At 40.3% G+C, this 19,807-nt stretch overlaps 1 protein-coding gene across 2 annotated transcripts in view; it reads left to right on the top strand.

Moving 5' to 3' along the window:
* Positions 1 to 77: 77 nt before the first annotated feature.
* Positions 78 to 19,807, top strand: part of Elp1 (elongator acetyltransferase complex subunit 1) — a 52,800-nt gene continuing 33,070 nt past the window's right edge. Inside the window, exons 1-14 of one of the 2 annotated variants that reach the window (XM_090330390.1) lie at positions 245 to 261; positions 790 to 842; positions 3,710 to 3,872; positions 4,617 to 4,769; positions 7,108 to 7,189; positions 9,427 to 9,507; positions 11,320 to 11,405; positions 12,155 to 12,251; positions 12,535 to 12,625; positions 14,545 to 14,668; positions 15,492 to 15,585; positions 16,204 to 16,434; positions 17,435 to 17,605; positions 19,530 to 19,629. In XM_090330390.1, the coding sequence (XP_090186516.1) occupies positions 3,723 to 3,872; positions 4,617 to 4,769; positions 7,108 to 7,189; positions 9,427 to 9,507; positions 11,320 to 11,405; positions 12,155 to 12,251; positions 12,535 to 12,625; positions 14,545 to 14,668; positions 15,492 to 15,585; positions 16,204 to 16,434; positions 17,435 to 17,605; positions 19,530 to 19,629 (1,460 nt within the window). In that variant the 5' untranslated portion in view covers positions 245 to 261; positions 790 to 842; positions 3,710 to 3,722. Of the gene's footprint in view, positions 262 to 789; positions 843 to 3,709; positions 3,873 to 4,616; positions 4,770 to 7,107; positions 7,190 to 9,426; positions 9,508 to 11,319; positions 11,406 to 12,154; positions 12,252 to 12,534; positions 12,626 to 14,544; positions 14,669 to 15,491; positions 15,586 to 16,203; positions 16,435 to 17,434; positions 17,606 to 19,529; positions 19,630 to 19,807 lie in introns of both variants that reach the window. The other variant, XM_090330391.1, reaches the window with a different exon arrangement.

The raw sequence follows: 19,807 nt of genomic DNA, 5'->3' as shown, positions 1-19,807 counted from the left end.
GCCTCCTCCGCCAGGCCACGCCCCTTACGCAGTGACGTCACGCCCGCGCCGCCCGTCCCGTGCGTCTCCGGGACGCCGTCTTCTTCCAGAACTGCGCTCCTCGGCGTCTGTATCCCTGAGGCCCGGGCGTGCGTACCGTGAGACCGAGGCGCCGTCTCGGGTAGGGTGGAGGGGGGGTCTGGAGGCCGGTGAAGAGTAGCGGGAGAGGCGTGGGCGGACCCATCGCTATTCGGGGAGACCTCGCCTCAGAGCACCGCGCAGGTGAGCCCGGGAGCGGGCGTGGGGGCGCGGGGCCCTGTGGGCGCGGGGATGTCTGGGCTCCAGGTTCGCCCGCCCGGCGCGCTCCGCTTTGCGGGTCGTGGGGTCAGGTGCGGCGTGGAGACCTCCTCTCTGGTGGAGCCTTCAGTTCTGGCGCACTTGTCCCCCGCCCCACCCACGGCCGTTCGGGGTTCGCTGTGCGGTGCCACGCTGCTCCTGGGAGGATTGCTAGGCCGGGGCAGGGAGAGAACCAGCCCCGGTGGGAAGAGATGGTGTTTGTAGGTGCCTTGCTACCGGTACCAGCTCCACCAGGGGACGTTTCCGTTGGAGAAGATGATGTCCCCCATGCTTCGCCCACTGTGCTACGTCGCCTTCTCCACAGAGTCAAGATGTAGAGGGCCTGTGATTGTCTTGACGAAAGTCACAAGCTGGATCGTAGGATAAGGCATTAGGTTAAACAGCAACAACAACAAAAAGTAGGCTGTGCATAGACAGTAACTCCCTCGAATAACCCGTGGATTTTTCCCTTAGGACGGAGTGAGCTCCAAGAAGGAAGCAAAGGCGTTTTTAGGTTGGAGAAGAAGGTAATAAGTCTTAAAATATGGTCCACAGCCATTGGGTAGAAGAGCAGCCAGGTTTTCAGATTGCATTTGATGCGTCTGGAAAAGGTGTTTGTGATAACATTGCAGGTTGACCATATGGGTGTAGTGTCCAGTTAGACTGAGGTAAAGCTAGACATATTGACTGGATGTAGGGCTAGATATTCGTGGGCTGCCTAGTAGTGGTAGTCAGACATGATGAATAGTCCAGAGACTAAAAAAAAAAAAAAGAGAGAGAGAGAGAGATGCCTTTATCTACCCAGAAAGAAAATACTGAAGCTGCTAAAAAATTAAGAATGATTCCGGGTTGATCAGTGGTGGTGTGGAGGGATTGTTAGCATTATTTTAAGGACTAACAAAAATTAAAACAGTGGAGCAGATGTCTGAAGTCTTGAGGGGAGTTTGGAGAATACTTATTCCTAGGTTTGGTTGGAGTGGGGACCTGGTTTTTGTTGTTGTTGTTAAGAAATTAGGAAGTAATGATGATGAGTGTGAAAAATAAGTTCGTTTTGTGAAAGAATTGGGGTAGGAGTGAGATTCACCAGTTTACCTTGGTTGGCCTTGCACTAACTACCGGTAGGATATCTCCCACATGAGGTATACCTATAGCCTTCTTCGTTTATCTTATTTTTCAAAATGTTTTCATTTATACTTAGGTTAGCTTGGACTCCTAGTCTCCTATTTACACTTCTCATGAAGCTGGCATGCCAGATGCACACAACTGCTCCCCATTTTTTATTGTTTTTATTTGTTAATAAGTTTATAACACTTGCTTTTAAGGTCATTTTACTCCAGATTCCTGTCTACTGTCAGTATAGCTACAGTAGACCATTGGCAGCTGCAGATCTATAGTTCCAAGGAACCTACTGTTGAGGAAAACTGCAAATGCTTGGGATGTAGAATTCAGTACTGCAAATACAGATTTATTCACTCTTCAACTTTCTCTGAAAGCATGCCACCTTTGAACAAACTAGAATTTTCACTATATTATTTAAACTAAGCACATTTAGCCTTGAAAGTGGAGATGTGGCTCAAGTGGTAGAGTACCAGCCTTAAGTGTAAAAGCTAAACTATCTCAGTTCCCTAAGAGAAAGCTCCAGTACCAGTACAAAACAAACAGCAAATAACCGCCCCCCCCTCCCCAAACACATGAGCTTTTGCTTGGATTTTTAGAATAAGCATTTGTTTTGGGGAGGCAGATTTTCACAAAATTAAGGGAGGAATGCTTAGCATATCACACAACTATTTAAACAAAATGATAGATAATAATGATAGATAGTAGAGCTCCACATCATCTGAGCTATGTGATCATGTGTGCGAATGTAAAGTGTTTGCATTTAAAATTTCTTTGGATTGTTTTAGTGTTACATTATATACTTCTTTAGTTATTTATTTGTGCCAGGAATGGGTTTGAATTCAGGGCTGTCCTTAGTTTTTTTTTTTTGCTCCAAGTGGTGCTTCGCCACTTAAGCCCCATCTGCACTTCTGATTTTTGGTGGTTAATTGAAGATAAGACTCCTAGGGACTTTCTGCACTGTTGACTTCCATCTGCCGTCCTTGTATCTCAGTCTCCTAGTAGCTTGGATCACAGGCATAACTACTAGCACCTGGCTTCTTCTTAAATTTTTTGGATAGTACTTGGCGTAGTCAGTGAATGAAATGGAATTGCTACACGTGGATTTGTTTATTATTACTGTTATGTTTTTGGCTGTACTAGACTTTAAACTTGGTGAGTACCTGCTAGATGGGCATGGTGGTCATGCCACCATCTGTTTTTGCTTTCTTTATTTCTTGACTAGTGTCTCTTATTTATGCCCAATCTATCTAGCCTTAGTCCTGCTATTTATGCTTCGTGTAAGTCTAGGGTGACTGGCACATGCCAGTTCACCCAACTTTTTATTAGTTGAGGTGGATTCTTTTTTTTTGTGGGTCATGGGGCTTATCCCTGAGCTCTTCAGCTCAAGGCTACTGCCCTACCCTGACCCAAACCCCGCTTCCCATTTTCTAGAGGTTAATTAGAGATAAGAGTCTCGGGTTCTTTGTGTCCTTTTGTGCCTAGGCTGGCTTTGAACCTTGATCATCAGATCTCAGCCTCCTGAGTAGCTAGGATTACAGGTATGAGCCACCATGCCCCGTGAGGTGAATTCTTATAAACTTTCTGTGCAGATTTACCTCAGACTGTATTCCTTCTGATATCAGACTCTGAAGTAGGTGGGATTAAAGATGTGAGCCACCAGACTTATCAAGTGCATGTAATTCTTTTTTTTTTTTGCCAGTCCTAGGCTTGAGCTCAAGGCCTGAGCATTGTCCCTGGACTTGCTCAAGGCTAGAACTCTACTACTTGAGCCTCAGCACCACTTCCTGGTTGTTTTCTATGTATGTGGTACCACGGAATCAAACCCTGGTATTCGTGCATTGCTAGGGAAGCACTCTACCACCAGGCCAAACTCCTGGCCCCGATTTTTATGTAATTCTATCTAATATTTTCTTTATTCATTTTATAAATCTCCTTTGTTACAAAGATACTCTAATATGGGTAACATTAGTTTTGCTCTTTACTGAGGAATAACTAGTGATTGTGGAGAGAAAAAAAAAAACCTGTAGAGTAGTAGCATAAAATTCATTTCAGAACACTTAGTTTGTAGTCTATAACTAAATGATGCAATGCTACTACACATCTGTATGTGGGTGTGTGTTAGGATCATAGGTTCTTTATTCTCCCTTGGTTATTCTAACCAGTTCTGTACTCTTGAATGGTTATAGTTGATATGAATGTGGCCATGTCTCCAGTAAGCTGTTTCTTCCTCTTCTAGATTGCTTTGTCAAGGGAGATCTGAATTTTTTCCCTTCAGGTATTGCTTCATCATGCGGAATCTACAGTTATTTCAGTCCCTGGAGTTCAGGGACATTCAGGCTCTTGGGAAACCTCAGTGCTTCTCTCTCCGAACTGAGCACAGGACTGTGATCATTGGTTCAGAACATGGACTAACAGAAGTAGATCCTGTCACAAGAGAAGTAAGTTACTGATGAACATGTGAGAACTTGACATTGATTGCCCTTGACTTATTTTCTTCCTTCTCCCAAGTTGTCTTCCTTTGTGATTTAATGAACTCGTGCCTTCCCAAATAGAATACTTCATTGTTTTATACAGATAACTACAGAGCACTGTTTATAACAGTGGTTCTCAGCTAAAAAATGCATAAAAATGGCCATTGGACCTTATTTTGTGCTGCTTGAACCCAGGGCTTCATGTATGCTAAGTATCTTAAGAGTTCTGCTACTGAGTTCTGCCAGTCCCTACCCATAGAGTTTCCTGAAAATAAATTCTGATCTGTGGTGCTGTATCTGATTGTATATATTTGTAAAGGTTGTATGGGTCAGTTTTTTTTTTAATTCCCCTTGATTATATTTTACTACTAATGTAGTTGAGGTTACTTCATTTTACTGTGTTTTCCCATATTAAAGAAGTCATCATTATGGGCTTAAGAATGTAACTCAGTATGCATCAGAACATAAGTTAACAGCATCACAGACAAAACAGAATAAAAGTCATAGTCACTAGGTTCATGTTATTACCAAACCTTTTTAATGAGACCATACTTGCTTTGTCTTTATTTGTCAAAAGGGTCACATTATCTCTATTTCTTGTTAAAGTAGTATAATTGTATTCTTTCTCAAATCAGTCTTATAAACATTTCTGAAATGTTTGTTCTCGAATGTGAATTAGGCTCATTCCTTATGTGTTTGCTCTGATGAAAGGTGAAAAATGAGATTCCTTTGGTGGCAGAAGGCTTTCTTCCAGAGGATGGAAGTGGCTGCATTATTGGTATTCAGGACTTGCTGGATCAGGAGTCTGTGTGTGTGGCTACAGCTTCTGGAGACGTCTTACTCTGCAATCTCAAAACACACCAGGTAAGTGGAAGATGAGAATATCTCAGGTATTCTCAGACATTTATCTCCAGTTAATTGCCCCAAAAGCCAGAAACGGAGCACTGGCTCAAGTGGTAGAGTCTTAGTGTTGAACAAAAATCTCAGTACCTAGGTCCTAAGTTCAAGCCCCAGGACCAGGATCACCATCTAAAAAAGTAAATGAATGAATGAATGAATGAAAGAAAGAAAGAAAGAGCAAAGGAAAAGACTGACCATCTAGAAGGAGGTGTGTGTGTATGTGCATTGGTGTGATTGTGATCAAAGTACATTAGAGAAGTGTGAAAATCATGCAATGAAATCTACTAAAACCTGATTAAAACACATTATATGTATGCATGCAAATATCAGAATGAAACCTCACTTTACAATTAAAGAAATAAGTCATTTAAAAGTAGGGAGAAAAACTCCATGGTGGGAAACAAAGACTACCTACCTTTGATTCTGAAATTAATTTATAGAAGAACAATACATTCAAACATAACACAGCATAAGAGGACATATTTATAATAAATCTTATAAAATGAACTTCATAACCTCATAAAAACAAAGCCCTACAACTGCCTTATAAGTCTAGCTATTCTGTGGTGTAGATTACCTCTACAGAAGTCTATGTTGAGATATGGTCCCAAGTTCCTAAGTTGTTAGGAACAGTTCCTAAGTTTTTAGGAAGTCATTGAGATGCTTATGTGGCTTGTGTTTTTTTGTTGGAAATGCTGATTGAATAATTTTAGAATCTCTGAAAATAAAAGCACTGAAGTAAGATTGTCACTATATGCATATTTTAAGATGATCTATGGTGATTTCAGTAATTTGGTTTTTTTTACTCTAGTATACGAATGAATTTCTAAATTTTCATCTTCACCCTTTTAACTGTAATAATTTAACTTACAGTTACTTGGTTCTTTTAAAATCTTTTTTGATTATCCCATTAGTTGTGAACTCTTTTAACATTGACTGTGTCACAGGAGTTTCATTACAAAAAGTGGGATGATAATTGCAGCTTATGTTATCATGCATTTACAATGTGCCAGGAACATTTTCAAAGGTTTTTTATGGAAAAAAAAAATCTATTCTTTAGTATGACCTTAGGAATTAGATTGTTATTCTCATTCTTCAGAAGTGGAGAAGGAGACCCTAAGGGCTCAAATAGGCCATAGTTATCAGATGGAGTTTAAGCCTTTTCTTTCTAAATATGGTACCTTCACTAGTGACCATTCCATTTGATGAACTAACAAACCGTATTTTCCATCTTAGTGAAAAACATTAAAAGCTGTCACATAACAATTTAATTAGTATTGTCCATACTTAAAGGTAGGTGTTTACGGGCCAGGAGTTTGGCCTAGTGGTAGAGTGCTTGCCTAGGATGCATGAAGATCCGAGTTCAATTCCTTGGTACCACATACATAGAAAAAAAATCCAGAAGTGGTGCTCAGGCTCAAGTGGTAGAGCTTTGTCTGGCCTTGAGAAAGTCCAAGGACAGTGCTCAGGCCCTGAGCTCAAGCCCAGGACTGGCAAAAAAAAAAAAAAAAAAGGTATTTACTTTAAAATCCTAGATAAGAATTGTTTCTGATCTCCTCCATTTACTCCATTTATTTTCATTTGTGGTGCTAATCCTGCTTCTTTCTGCCTTTGCAATTGTGTGCAAGACAGAGTCCGTGTGCCTTGGTTCCTTAGAAGACCTTTCAGTATCTGTTCACCACATTCCCTCTTTGCTCGATCCCATTGTTCCTCATACCTGAACCTCTTAGTGTAGCCTTCTTGTGCTCTAATGCATCAGCACTGTTGTTCTTCCTGAACTTGCTTTCTCTTGACCTAATTGTTACTCTTTGAGACACCTACACAGATTTATTTGGACCCTTCTCCCTGTTTTTTGCTTGTCATTTTTATAATTGTATCTTGCCTCCCGCCCTGGCATGTGCCTGAGCCATAATCTTATTTACTTCTTTCCTTTTTTAATTTCTTGGTCACTGAGATCACAGGCCAGAATCCATGGTGAGGGAGTCTCACAAATTTTCCTGCCCATGTTGGCCTGGTGTACAAATCCTCCCAATCTGAGCCTTCCAGATGGTTTGGGATGACAGGCCCATGCCACTGCTCCCAGGTATGGATTGATAAGGGCTCTTACGAGCTTTTCTGCTCCAGTTGGCTGAGAATCATGATCCTTCAGATCTTCCTTCCCAAGTAGCATACAGTGAGCCATTGGCACCCAGATATTTAATGGTATAATTCACCTTTGTGTGTTTATATCTGATTGTTTTGATTAAGGCCATAGTTAATCTTATAAGTTCTAAATTTCCTTTTCCAATTTTCTTGGTTACAGTTGGAATGTGTTGGGAGTGTGGCCAGTGGTATCTCTGTTATGAGCTGGAGTCCTGACCAAGAGCTGGTGCTTCTTGCCACAGGTAAATTTTTATAAAACTTGTTATACTTCAAGCTCAGATTTCAAAAGAAATTCATTGAACAATTATAATACAGAGTGAGTATGTTTCCTTTAAGTTAAATTTTACCTGTGTATATTGTCATAGAAAGTTGTTGGTTCATGCTTATAAATCTAGTTATTCAGGAGGCTCTATGTATGGAGGATTGAGGCTGTAAGCCAGACTAGACAGAAAAGTCAGCAAGTCTCCATCTCCAGCAAAATACCAGACTAAGGTGTGGCTCAAGTGGTAGAGCACCAGGTAGGGGCAAGACTGTGAGGCCCTGAGTTTAAGCCCTAGTACCTGCACATAAAACCCCAAAATGTTTTTTTTTTCTTTTGTAATTAATAGAAGGGCTACATTATATTTGCCAGATAGAAGGTGCATTACCTCACAAGCATTGATACCCTTTCCCATGTTTTTGTCCCCATTTCCCTCCCCTCACCTCCTCCCTTCATCTTGTTTTCCCCCTTCCCTATCCTATTTCAAATTAACAAATAAACATATATACAATATACCAGATAACAAGATAAGATATTGTAACAATATGAGATAACCAAGAGAGAACAAGAGATGAGAAATAATGTAGTACATTCAGAACAATGATCACACATTATATGGCTCTTGTTTCTATATCCTGGAGGTCCTTTCATTTAGCCTCATCCTATATGGCCTTATATATCTAGGTTTTGCCCTATTGTAAACCTCTGCTAGGAGAGTCCAAGGTTTATACTAATTATGACAAATGAGGGAAACCATTGAGCCTATATTCCTTTGGGTCTAGCTTACTTCATTTAATACGACTTTTTCCAAGCCTTTCCATTTCCTTACAAGTGGGGCAATGTCATTCTTTCTGACAGCAGCATAGAATTCCATTGTGTGTCAATACCCCGCATCTTGTTGATCCAATCATCTACTGAGGGGCATCTGGGTTGCTTCCATATCTTTGCTGTGGTAAATAGTGCTGCAGTGAACATCATTGTGCTAGTGGAATTAGTATGTTCTTGTTTCTGGACGTTTGGGTAAATGCCAAGTAGTGGAATTGCTGGGTCATAGGAGAGCTCTATGTTTAGTCTTTGGAGGAATCATCATACTGCTTTCCATAGTGGTTGAACGAGTTTGTGGGTACAGTAAATCTTGATCAATGTTATGCCTTCCATTATTATCCTCCCCAATCCCAACCATCCCATCGCCTTCAATTTCTGAACCTCATCAAACTTCACAGCACAAATTCTTCAGGGCACATGTAAGCTATAAAAATCATTAATCCAGGGGCTGGGAGTTTGGCCTAGTGGGAGAGTGCTTGCCTAGCATGCATGAATACCCGGGTTCGATTCCTCGGTACCACATACATAGAAAAAGGCCGGAAGTGGTGCTGAGGCTCAAGTGGTAAACTGCTAGCTTTGAGAAAGTCCAAGGACAGTGTTCAGCCCTGAGCCCAAGCCCAAGACTGGCAAAAAAAAAAAAAAAAATCATTAATCCATTAATCAGAGCTGGGCTTGAGTATGGTCCTTGGACTTTTCTCAAGGTTAGAGGCCTACCACTTGAGCCTCAGCACCACTTCTGTCCTTTTTCTGAGGAATTGAACCCGGGTCTTTGTGCATGCTAGGCAAGCGCACTGTACCACTAGGCCAAACTCCCGGCCCCCAAAAATGTTTTATATGACTTTTTCAGTCTATGGAAATGAGAAAGAAGTTATGAAACATGGGATGGTTGCCAAATCCACAGTTGAAATAAAAACTGTCAGCAGTATTTATTCTGCTCTGAAGAATAAGAGTTAGTAGTATCAATAGGTTCTGAATACCTGTCTTGCATTGTTTCTCTCTCTCTGTTTTGAGTCTTTACAATGAGTTCAGAAAGCCAATACCATTGCTATGGTGTATGTTTAAAGAATTGAATTGTCTGAGAAAGGAGGAATGTTATTGGAGGAAGGTTGTATGGATTTTTACACTTAGATATATACACATGGCTGAGAATAATCATCTGGTGACCTACCCTGTCACAGCTTTCTTCTTTTGGTGTGGGAGGAAGTTCTAGTTTGAACTTGGAGCTTCACACTTGCTTGGGGGGTATGCTGAGCCTTTTGTATGCATGCTCTTTGTCTTATTTTGACTGTAACAGATTTATGCTGGTTCTGTAGCTCCATTGCTATAAATGATTGGTTATGAGTTGACAAGCTTGTGACATGAAAACAAAATCATCCTTACTTGTTCTTCTCCAAGGTCAACAGACCCTGATTATGATGACAAGAGACTTTGACCCAATCATGGAACAGCAAATCCACCAAGATGATTTTGGTGCAAGTAAGTACAGTTATGAAACATTTTGTGACTTGAAGTTCCTTCTCAGGTTGGATCATTTTCTTTTATACCAGTTGTCAAGTCACAGGCCTAGATACCTGATACCTCTCCAGGTTTAAAATTTGGCTTCATGAGTCACTTGGGGAATAGACACCTGCTTAAGATCCTCCCAAGATATTAGTTATCCAAACCCCAGGGATTACAAAACTTCCATAAGGATGACATATTTGGAGTATAGTTGTGGGGGAAAAGAAGATAGGAATGGAAGTCTATATCTTGTTCTTACCAACTAGATCTGAGTCTGTTTCACAGGAACAATCAAATTGCTTTCTTTTATTAGTGACTCTTGAATCCAGGGCTTATGCTCTCACTATACTTTCTTGCTCATGGCTGGTACTTGACTACTTGAACCATACCTCTAGTCCTCAGCTTGTTTTCTTGCTTAGATCTGCCAGGGTTACTTGGGCATGGAGACTGTGGGAGTATTGGAGGGTAAAAAAGAGGAAATACTGACTAGAAGAAGTTCTGACTGGTAGAAGAGTACTACTAGGTAATTGGTCTGATGAAAGAGGAATTGGGAGAGAAGTTACTTTTGAGTTCTGATAACCTCATGCCTTCTCAATAGGCTAACTCAGAGAAGTCATTTAGAAAGCTACTTATTTAGTTGTTCAGAAATAACTTTTGAGTGTTTACTATGAATTTAGAAGTGTGTTTGGCATAATTTATAGAAATTATACACAGCTCTGCTTCATTAGAATCTGGCTGATGCTTTTAGGACCATCTTTATTCTACCTTTTGTAGATAGACATGAAGATCTTACCTCAAAAAAGAGGGCCTGTGTTGTGTCAGCAGCTCTGACTTTATATTTGTGTAAGAAGAGCATTGTTTGCCAAGTACCCAGCAGAATCCCTGTGCTAGGACTTTGTGCTCTGTCCTAAGAGAACCAGTCTCCAGGTCTACATGATAAGCCAGATTTGAACGTCTGTGGTTCCTCCTACCAGTAGCAGAAAGACTGAATATATTTGGCCAATTTAAAACTGAAAAACAGAATTTATTATAGACTTGTCTTGAGCATTTTGTTTGTCATTTGTAAGTATATTATGCAAATTCTTCATATTTCATTCATGGGTAAGATTTCTGACATGCCATCATATATACATTCTAAGTTAACTCAATGACAGTAAAATGCTTCCCAGGCAGGGAGTTTGGCCTAGGGGTAGAGTGCTTGCCTAGCATGCATGAAGACATGGATTCAATTCCTTGATACCACATACATAGAAAAAGAAGTTTGGATAGGGAAGGGGGGAAAACAAGATGAGGGGTGGGGGTCGGGGGGAGGGAAATGGGGACCAAGACATGAGAAAGGGTATCAATGTATGTGAATTAATGCACCTCCTATCTGGCAAATATAATGTAACCCTTCTATTAATTACAATAAAAAATATATGGAAAAAAAAAGCTAGAAGTGGTGCTGTGGCTCAGGCCTTCAGTTTTAGTCCCAGGACTGGCCAAAAAAAAAAAAGAAGAAGAAGAAGAAGTGGAGGAAAAGGAGGAGGAGGAGGAGGAGAAGAAGAGGAGGAGAAATGTCTCTTTAAAAAAAACCCACAACTTTCAAAATAAGGAGATATCAAACTCTTCTAGCTCGTAGCTATCTATAATCTAGAATGTAGATTATTGACTTGTTGAGAGGTCTTAGAGAAGCCAAATAATTGTCTATGACTGACTTTGTGTAGAATGATAAAAATGAGCCCGCTTTTATTTGATTTCCTTTAGCTTGTATTTTGTTTTACATACTTGGAATAAATTGTTCTTTAGGCAAATTTATCACTGTTGGATGGGGCAAGAAGGAAACCCAATTCCATGGTTCAGAAGGCAGGCAAGCAGCTTTCCAGATGCAAATGGTAAGGTTGGTTTGATGGGTAAAGAACCTTGATGGCACCAAATGAAGGTTCTACCACAATCATAGGTAACCAGTTAGAGACCAACGAGGGGCAGATCTCTTCTGCTTTAATGAAATGGAATCTGTTCATAGTCCTTGAGATGAATTACCCTAGGAAGATTCAGGATTTTGGTTTTTTTTTGTTTTTTGTTTTTTTTTGGTTTGATTTTGCTGGTCCTGGGGGCTTGAACTCAGAGCCTGGGCACTGTGCTAGCCTTGAGCAAAATTGTTCACGGGCAGCGCCCAGGGCTTGAATTCAAGAACTACAACCAACAAAAAAAAAAAAAGAGGAGGGGGTGGGCAGGAGTGTAGCCTACTGGTAGAGTGCTCACTTAGCATGCATGAAACCCTGAGTTTGATTGCTTGGTACCACATGCACAGAAAAAGCCAGAAATGGTGCTGTGGCTCAAGTAGTACAATGCTAGCCTTGAGTAAAACATGTCTAAGGACAGTGCCCAGGCCCTAAGTTCAAGCCCCAGGACTTTTAAAAAAAATTATTGTAATGCTCTTAGGCTGTTTTTAATGCCCAGAATACTTTCAGTTTTGATTTCTTTGTTCTTGATTTCTGGCTCTACAAACCTTTCTAGAAGAATTCCTTAAGATCTTTTGGAGGTGGTTTTCTAGACAGCTTCATGTACAAGATCTATACTTCACTGTCCGAAGCTTGTTTGTTTCTGTTCCAGTAATGCTGGTGTTTCTTCCTGTCTTTAGCATGAGTCCGCTTTGCCGTGGGATGACCACAGAACACATGTTACTTGGCGTGGAGATGGACAGTTTTTTGCTGTGAGTGTTGTTTGCCCAGAAACAGGTATGGAAATAACTTGTTAGAACAAAACATGTTTTACTTTATTGAAGTTTGGGGACATTTTCTTCTTTTTTTTTTTTTAATGGCATATTACATTAAAAAAAAGATGTACTACTTTAGATATTAAGAGTTTAGAATTAGGAAACCTCTGAGACTCCTCATATAGCCTTATGCAGCCTGTCAGCTAGTGGTTACAGACTTAAAAAGAAAGCTTCTAGAGAACTAAAACCTGGTAACCTCTGTCAAATGTGTTTAGTGTATTTATTTGGCTCCATTTCTTGTGCAGGAGCTCGGAAGGTCAGAGTGTGGAACCGTGAGTTTGCTTTGCAGTCAACCAGTGAACCTGTGGCAGGACTGGGACCTGTGCTGGCTTGGAAGTAAGTGGGAGAAGAAATGTTGAGACTTCCTGCCCGTTTCTTTGAAACAGGGTAGGGGTGGTAGTATCCATCACATGTAGGTGCTTATGTAACATTTATTTCTCTTCATTTGTGTGTGAGCCTGTATCTGTCTTTCCTCCTGTCTTCTGTATGGTGAATTCATTTCAGATAGTAGATTTTGGGCCCCTTCATAGAGCTCCTCATGCCAAGATCTCACATATTTTGCATCCCTTATTCTTGAAAGGTTAGGGTTATAGATAGCACTTATTTGAAGCCTCTGTAGAAAATAGAAAATGCAGCTTAGTCAGAAGTCCTATCTGCAAGACACCGGGGTGTATATTATCCCTCAGAGTACTAGGAAAAGTCTCCTTCCTCTGAAAAATTTCACACCGATCATCTATTTTCCAGGGAACCTGCAGTCTTAGTTTGAGCTCCCTCCTTCCTTTCATGTCCTTATATTACTGCCCTTGTGCAGGTTATAACTTGCTTGTCATGTTGGCTGCATATTGCTTATCCTGTTAATAGATAGAAGAAATACCATCTAAGCAACATCTGTAACATGCAAAACCAGGAAGTGTCTCAGTTTGAGACATCTTGTTTTCCACTAGATGTGAGGGGTATTAGGTGATAAGGCAAGAGAGAAATGTATTTGATAGGAAATGTAGACCAAGACAAATGAGAATAGAGGATGGAGAAATTTTGATTTCATAGAGAAGTTTAGAAAAATACCTTTCTTAATATGGACTACTTGCTGAAGTAATTTAATTGAAGAAGAATATAACATAGGGCATATTGAAATAGCTTAAAAAGTTTACTGGGTTTTTTTTGTTGTTGTTGTTGTTTTGGTTTTTTGTCGGTCATGGGGCTTGAACTCTGGGCCTGGGAGCTGACCCTGAGCTCTTCAGCTCAAGGCTACCACCCTACCCCTAGGCCTGGGAATTGTTCCTGAGCTCTTCAGTTCAAGGCTTCTGCTCTACCCCTTGAGCCACAGTCCCACTTCTGTTTTCTAGTGGTATTAATTGGAGATAAGATTCTCATGTTCTTCAGTGCCTAGACTGGCTTTGGCTTTGAACTGGGATCCTCAGATCTCAGCCTCCTGAGTAGTTAGGATTATGGTGTGAGTCACTGTACCCAGCTGTTTTTTTTTTTTTTTTTTTGCTAGTTCTGAGGCTTGAACTCAGGGCATAAGCACTGTCCTTGGACTTTTCTCAAGGCTAGAGCTCTATCACTTGAGCCACAGTATCACTTTCAGCTTTTTTCTATGTATATGGTCTATCACTTGAGCCACAGTATCACTTCCAGCTTTTTTCTATGTATATGGTACTGAGGAATCGAACCTGGGTCTTCATGCATGCTGGGCAAACATTCTACCACTAGGCCAAACTCCCAGCCCCTGGCTGTTTTTTAAAACAGATTCAAATACAGTTTAATTTTGTGATACTGTGAGCATATTGAGCCCACATTCTTTCCTCTGGGCCAGAGCTTCTACCGGGGTAAATTGCTTAATGAGATACAAGGGACATATAGGGCTTAAAATTTCCATGGCATACCACCATAGACAGACAGACAAAAAGACACACAGCCTTGAATGAACATTTCACTTAGTTGTTTTTTTTTTTTTTTTTCCTGAAAAACAATCTGAATTTCCTTTTGTTTTTTTTTTTTTTTTGCCAGTCCTGGGCTTGAGCTCAGGGCCTGGGCACTGTCCTTGGACTTTCTCAAGGCTAGAGCTCTACCACTTGAGCCTCAGCACCACTTCTGGCTTTTTTCTATGTATGTGGTACCGAGGAATCGAACCCAGGTCTTCATGCGTGCTAGGCAAGCACTTTAACCACTAGGCCAAACTCCCGGCCCCTTCCTTTTGTTCTTAAGGCAGCTAGTTGATCTTTTGGATATTACAATGGTGTATTTGCTTTAAGACCCTCAGGCAGTTTGATTGCATCTACGCAAGATAAACCTAACCAACAGGATGTTGTATTTTTTGAGAAAAATGGGCTTCTTCATGGACACTTCACACTTCCTTTTCTCAAAGATGAGGTTAAGGTAGGTGTCTGAGTTATTTACCATCAATATGAAACACTCTTCTCAGGGGAAGAGGAGGTTTATACCTGATAAGGATTCTAAATGGAAACTCTAGAGAAAGAACAATAAAAAATGGTAGTTTTTGTAATTGATATTTTTATTTTTATTTTTTTTTTTGCTAGTCCTGGGCTTGAGCTCAGGGCCCGAGCACTGTCCTTGGACTTTCTCAAGGCTAGAGCTCTACCACTTGAGCCTCAGCACCACTTCCAGCTTTTTTCTATGTATGTGGTACCGAGGAATTGAACCTGGGTCTTCATGCATGCCAGGCAAGCACTTTAACCACTAGGCCAAACTCCCGGCCCCGTAACTGATATTTTTAATGTAAGCTGTTGGACTAAAGAAAATTCTGCAAAAAAGTGACTTTTTTCCTCCCCATATAAAATATAGAAAGGAAATAAAATGCTAGATATTTTGTGTGTTTGTTTATGTTGGTATTGGAGCTTAAATTGTGGACCTGGATTTCTCCCCCCATTTTTTAAAAAATTTGTTTTGTGTTGCTTAAAGCCAGCATTCTGTTACTTGAGCTAAACCTCCACTTCCCAATTTTTTGCTGTTTGTTTGGGGAGAAAAATGTCTTAAATTTGTCTGTCTTGGCTGACAGAATCAAAGTTGAAATATGTATAATTATGTCGCACAGATTTGTTTAGTGACTCTGGGTTAATAATTTACAACTAGGGATCAGCTTAAGTGGGGTGCGATTACTTGGTTTCTGGGAGTAGCAAATTGTGAAGATTTTAAAGTCAATGTATTGCTACAAGTTAATGTTCTCTTTTTCACTTACTAGGTTAATGGCTTACTGTGGAATGCAGATTCCTCTGTGCTGGCTGTTTGGCTAGAAGACCTTCCGAGGGAAGACAGTTCTACTCTAAAATCCTATGGTAAGACATCGATAGTGTCTTGGCTTATGCCTTGCAAATTACAGTCTTTCAGTTTCGTCCAAGTTGCAAAAGTAGATAGTGAGATGCAGATGGTGAGAGATTAGTTTCTTGATTATTTATGTATTGTAGTTGTATATTATATGCTAGTCCATATCTTAGTTTGGGTGCTTCAGCACAATCATGAGCCATGATGGTTTAGTTAAAAATAGACTATACATTAGCCAGTGATCTTGTAAGATTGTATTAGCCAGTGGCATTCAGCCACCTTATTTTAGTGCTCAAACAATGACAACTAATGACTCATTTCTCAGAATATGTCCTTGCTATTCAGTGATACCTGGCTGTACTACTCAGTCTGGTTGCCAAATTATCTTCTTCCCAATTTTTTGTGAGGAAAACTAACCAAAATGCTGCTTTTTCTAGTAGCATTTTTTCATGATCATAAAACTTAAAGTAGAGGTATAAGTAGATAATATGTATTTCTGACTTTGTTGATGCTTGACATTTAGTAAAGAGGCTCAATAGAGTTATTTCAAATAGATAAGATTACTCTGTTCTGTAGAAGTATGAAGTCTGTCTCTCTGTTCTTTGAATATTTTCTTTCCATTTTCCCTGCAGTTCAGCTCTGGACTGTTGGAAACTATCACTGGTATCTCAAACAAAGCCTTCCCTTCAGCACCAGTGGGAAGAGCAAGATTGTGTCTTTGATGTGGGACCCAGTGACTCCATACCGGCTGCATATTCTCTGTCAGGGCTGGCATTATCTCTGCTATGACTGGCATTGGACAACTGACCGGAGCTCAGGAGATAACTCAAGTGACTTGGCAAATGTGGCTGTCATTGATGGAAGTAAGCTACTGGGTAGTATGCTTATGCACCTGCAGGGGACCAAAGCCCAGGACCTGCAGATGGGATGGTTTGACCAGAACAGTAGGGAAATCTTCATTTTGTTTGTTGGTTTGTTTTTTACTTCTTATATATTGTTTTGTTTTGACTGATGGGGATTCCCGTTAAATGGAGTATGTGCTGCACTGAAAATCATAGTATCTCTTCCTTGTTGTAATTTGGCTTGTACATGGTTATTTATCTGGTCTTTGAAGACTTTGCAAGTTTTAACCCTTTATAGAGAAAACGGTAGATTCATGTGGGAGTGGGCTGTGCTAGCCTTTTCTATTTCTGTAAGCCCTGATAAGACTTACATTGCTTTATCTCCTGATAGATACTTGGATGTTTTCTGTACATTCAGTTCAAGTCTTATACATGAGGATTGGGTTCATATTTTATAATGGGAAGGTTTGGGAAGGACTGATTGGACTAGTGAATTGGTTATCTTAATATTGACTTATGGCTGACAACATAAAGTATTGCTTAATTGTAATATTTTCATGTGAGTTGATATACCCAGTCATAGAGTGGTCATAATAATGATTCTGTTAGTTCTATGTTTTGAGAACTTAGTTCTACCGTATTTCTAAGTACATACTTAGGAAAGTGCTTTGTGCATTTTGAAGTAGCGATAACCCTAATTTCGATTGGAGTGGCTACAGGCTCAGGTTTAAAGCTAGAACTCAAACCTCTTAGCATATTGCAGTACTCTCTGGCACCTGAAACTTAAAAGTCTAGTCTAGATCTAGAGGGGACAATAGCAGATGTAAACAGCTCCTGCCACACAATCTTCCCATTTCCCAAGTGTTTTAAGCTTATTCATGAAGAAAATTATTTTCAAGAATTGCTATATGCTTTATACACCTATCATTATTTAGAGGTTCAGTGATGTTCAGGTGCCTTTTTTTTTTTAGATGTTGAATCTGTCCACATGTCTAATCTTTTCTTTTCCCTTATTGTATAGGCAGAGTCTTAGTGACAGTCTTCCGGCAGACTGTGATTCCACCTCCCATGAGCACCTACAGACTGCTGCTCCCACACCCAGTGAATCAGGTCACATTCTCTGCAAACCCTGAAAAAAGTAACAACCTTGCTGTCCTAGATGCCAGTAACCAGATTTCTGTTTATAAGTGTGGTATGTTAACAAGATCTTTTCAGTCAAGTTCCTCCCGCTCAAAAGCAATTACAATTTGTTGCCCAGCTACAATGTTTCTAATGTTTTGGAGTGTCTAATTAAATTTCATTATCATTAGAGCACTTAATACACATGTATTTGCTTATAAGAGTAGATTGGCTTATAAGAGCATTTCCTTTTTTTGCCTTACTGAACAGTTGGTTAATAGCATCTTATTACACCTTTAAAGATTTTACTGTTCTCATTGTCTTCACATCTATTACATGTATTTTCAGTTGATTCCATGTCTTCCAGGAATTTCTTTAAAAATGGCTTTTCTTGCTTTAAGGGTAATAGGGCCATAGACTTTTTTTTTTTTTTTCCAGTTCTGGGCTTGAGCTCAGGGCCTGAGCACTGTCCTTGGACTTTCTCAAGGCTAGAGCTCTACCACTTGAGCCTCAGCACCACTTCTGACTTTTTTCTATGTATGTGGTACTGAGGAATCAAACCTGGGTTTTCGTGCATGCTAGGAAAGTACTCTGCCACTAGGCCAAACTCCTGGCCAGGCCATAGACTCTTAAATATGGATGAGCAAGAACCAGAAAGGATCTCAGAACAGATATGATGTACTACAATGGTCCTGTTGCTTGCCAAACCTGGAGGGTGTTTTTTGTTAGTTTTATGGTCTTGTTATAGAGTTAGCTGATGTATGGCAGTGGTAGACTTGTTTCAAATACCTTTTGAATTCTCCAGCAGAAAAAGTCGAGAAAGTTGCAATGAGGATTCTCATATGAGAACTCCTCACTTCACATTGGCATTTTTGTTAAAACAAACAAAAAAACCTGTAAAAGTCTATTACAGTTAATGAACTTTTGACAATAGCTTTTTAAAAAATAATGTCAATTTGTTCATTACCAGAGCAATATACTCTTATCAGATGGTTAGTGTTACGGAAAAAAACAAGTAAGCAAGATAGGGGTATGGAGGGAATGTAAGGGTTTGGACTTACTAGGGGAAGGTAGCTTTGTATTTTGGATGATGGGGGAAGGCCTCTGTAAATGTAAGGTGAGCTTTAGCAGAGACTTCCTGAGAATCAGAGTGTAAGCCAAGCACATATATGAGGCAGGAATATTCTAAGCAGAGTGAAAGAGTAAAGTGAAAAACATGTCCATTGTATAAATACAGCCAGGAAGCCAGGGTGGCTACAACAGAGCAAATGAGGGGAGAGTGGTGAATGGGATCCTAGCCATGATCATAGGGGACCGCTCCTATAGAACCTTGAGGCTTTTACTCAAAGTGCACTGGGAGCCAGTGGAAGGCTTATGATGAGGAGTAGTGTCCCGACTGAGCTTTTTTTTTTCTTAGTGGACTGCATCAAGAATGGATACTGTCTTTTTTTTTTTTTGCCATTCCTGGGCTTAAGCTCAGGGCCTGAGCACTGTCCTTGGACTTTCTCAAGGCTAGAGCTCTACCCTTGAGCCTCAGCACTATTTACGGCTTTTTTTTATTATGTGTGTGGTACCGAGGAATCGAACCCGGGTCTTTGTGCATGCTAGGCAGGCATGTTACCACTAGGCCAAACTCTCGGCCTCAAGAATGGACACTGTCTTATAAGCAAGTTCTGAGCAGTTCAGGGAGTGAGGTTCCTGAGAGATGGTTGGGGAAAGTGGAGAGAATAGTGCTGGTGGGAGAAGCAACCCCTCTCCTTCCTCTTCTTGCCATGTTACCTTTACTGGTGCAGACTATTGCTGATATGTTATTAAAGGTTTTGGTAATGCCTAAAATTTATACAGAAATTTAAGGAAGAACTGTAGGTGTGATTATTTTCTTGATTGCTTTATTTGCCTTCCAGAACTCTTTAGTTGCATAATTCCATGCCCTTAGTGTTAGGACAAATATGTATAGCTTACAATGATAGATAGTATTTGCATTTTTTCTTTTCTAGGTGATAATCCAAGTGTGGATCCCACAGTGAAGCTGGGAGCTGTGGGTGGAAATGGATTTAAAGTTCCCCTTAGAATGCCTCATCTGGAAAAAAGATACATGTAGGTTCTTAATTGTCTTAGGTCTCTAGGAACAGAATCAGTAGGCATTTCATCCTGAATTCAGTCAGCTGTTACTTTTTTTTTTTTTTTGCATGTTTCTGAGTGGAACAGGAAGTAGATACAACAGCCAGAACCTGTTTTTTCAGCTGCTTGGGGAAGCCAGTCACTTAATTTATCT

Source organism: Megascapheus bottae, chromosome 3, assembly GCF_031878675.1.
Source record: "Megascapheus bottae isolate mThoBot1 chromosome 3, mThoBot2.hap1, whole genome shotgun sequence".
Classification (NCBI taxonomy): Eukaryota; Metazoa; Chordata; class Mammalia; order Rodentia; family Geomyidae; genus Megascapheus; species Megascapheus bottae.
This window is presented reverse-complemented; position numbering and strand designations above follow the sequence as displayed.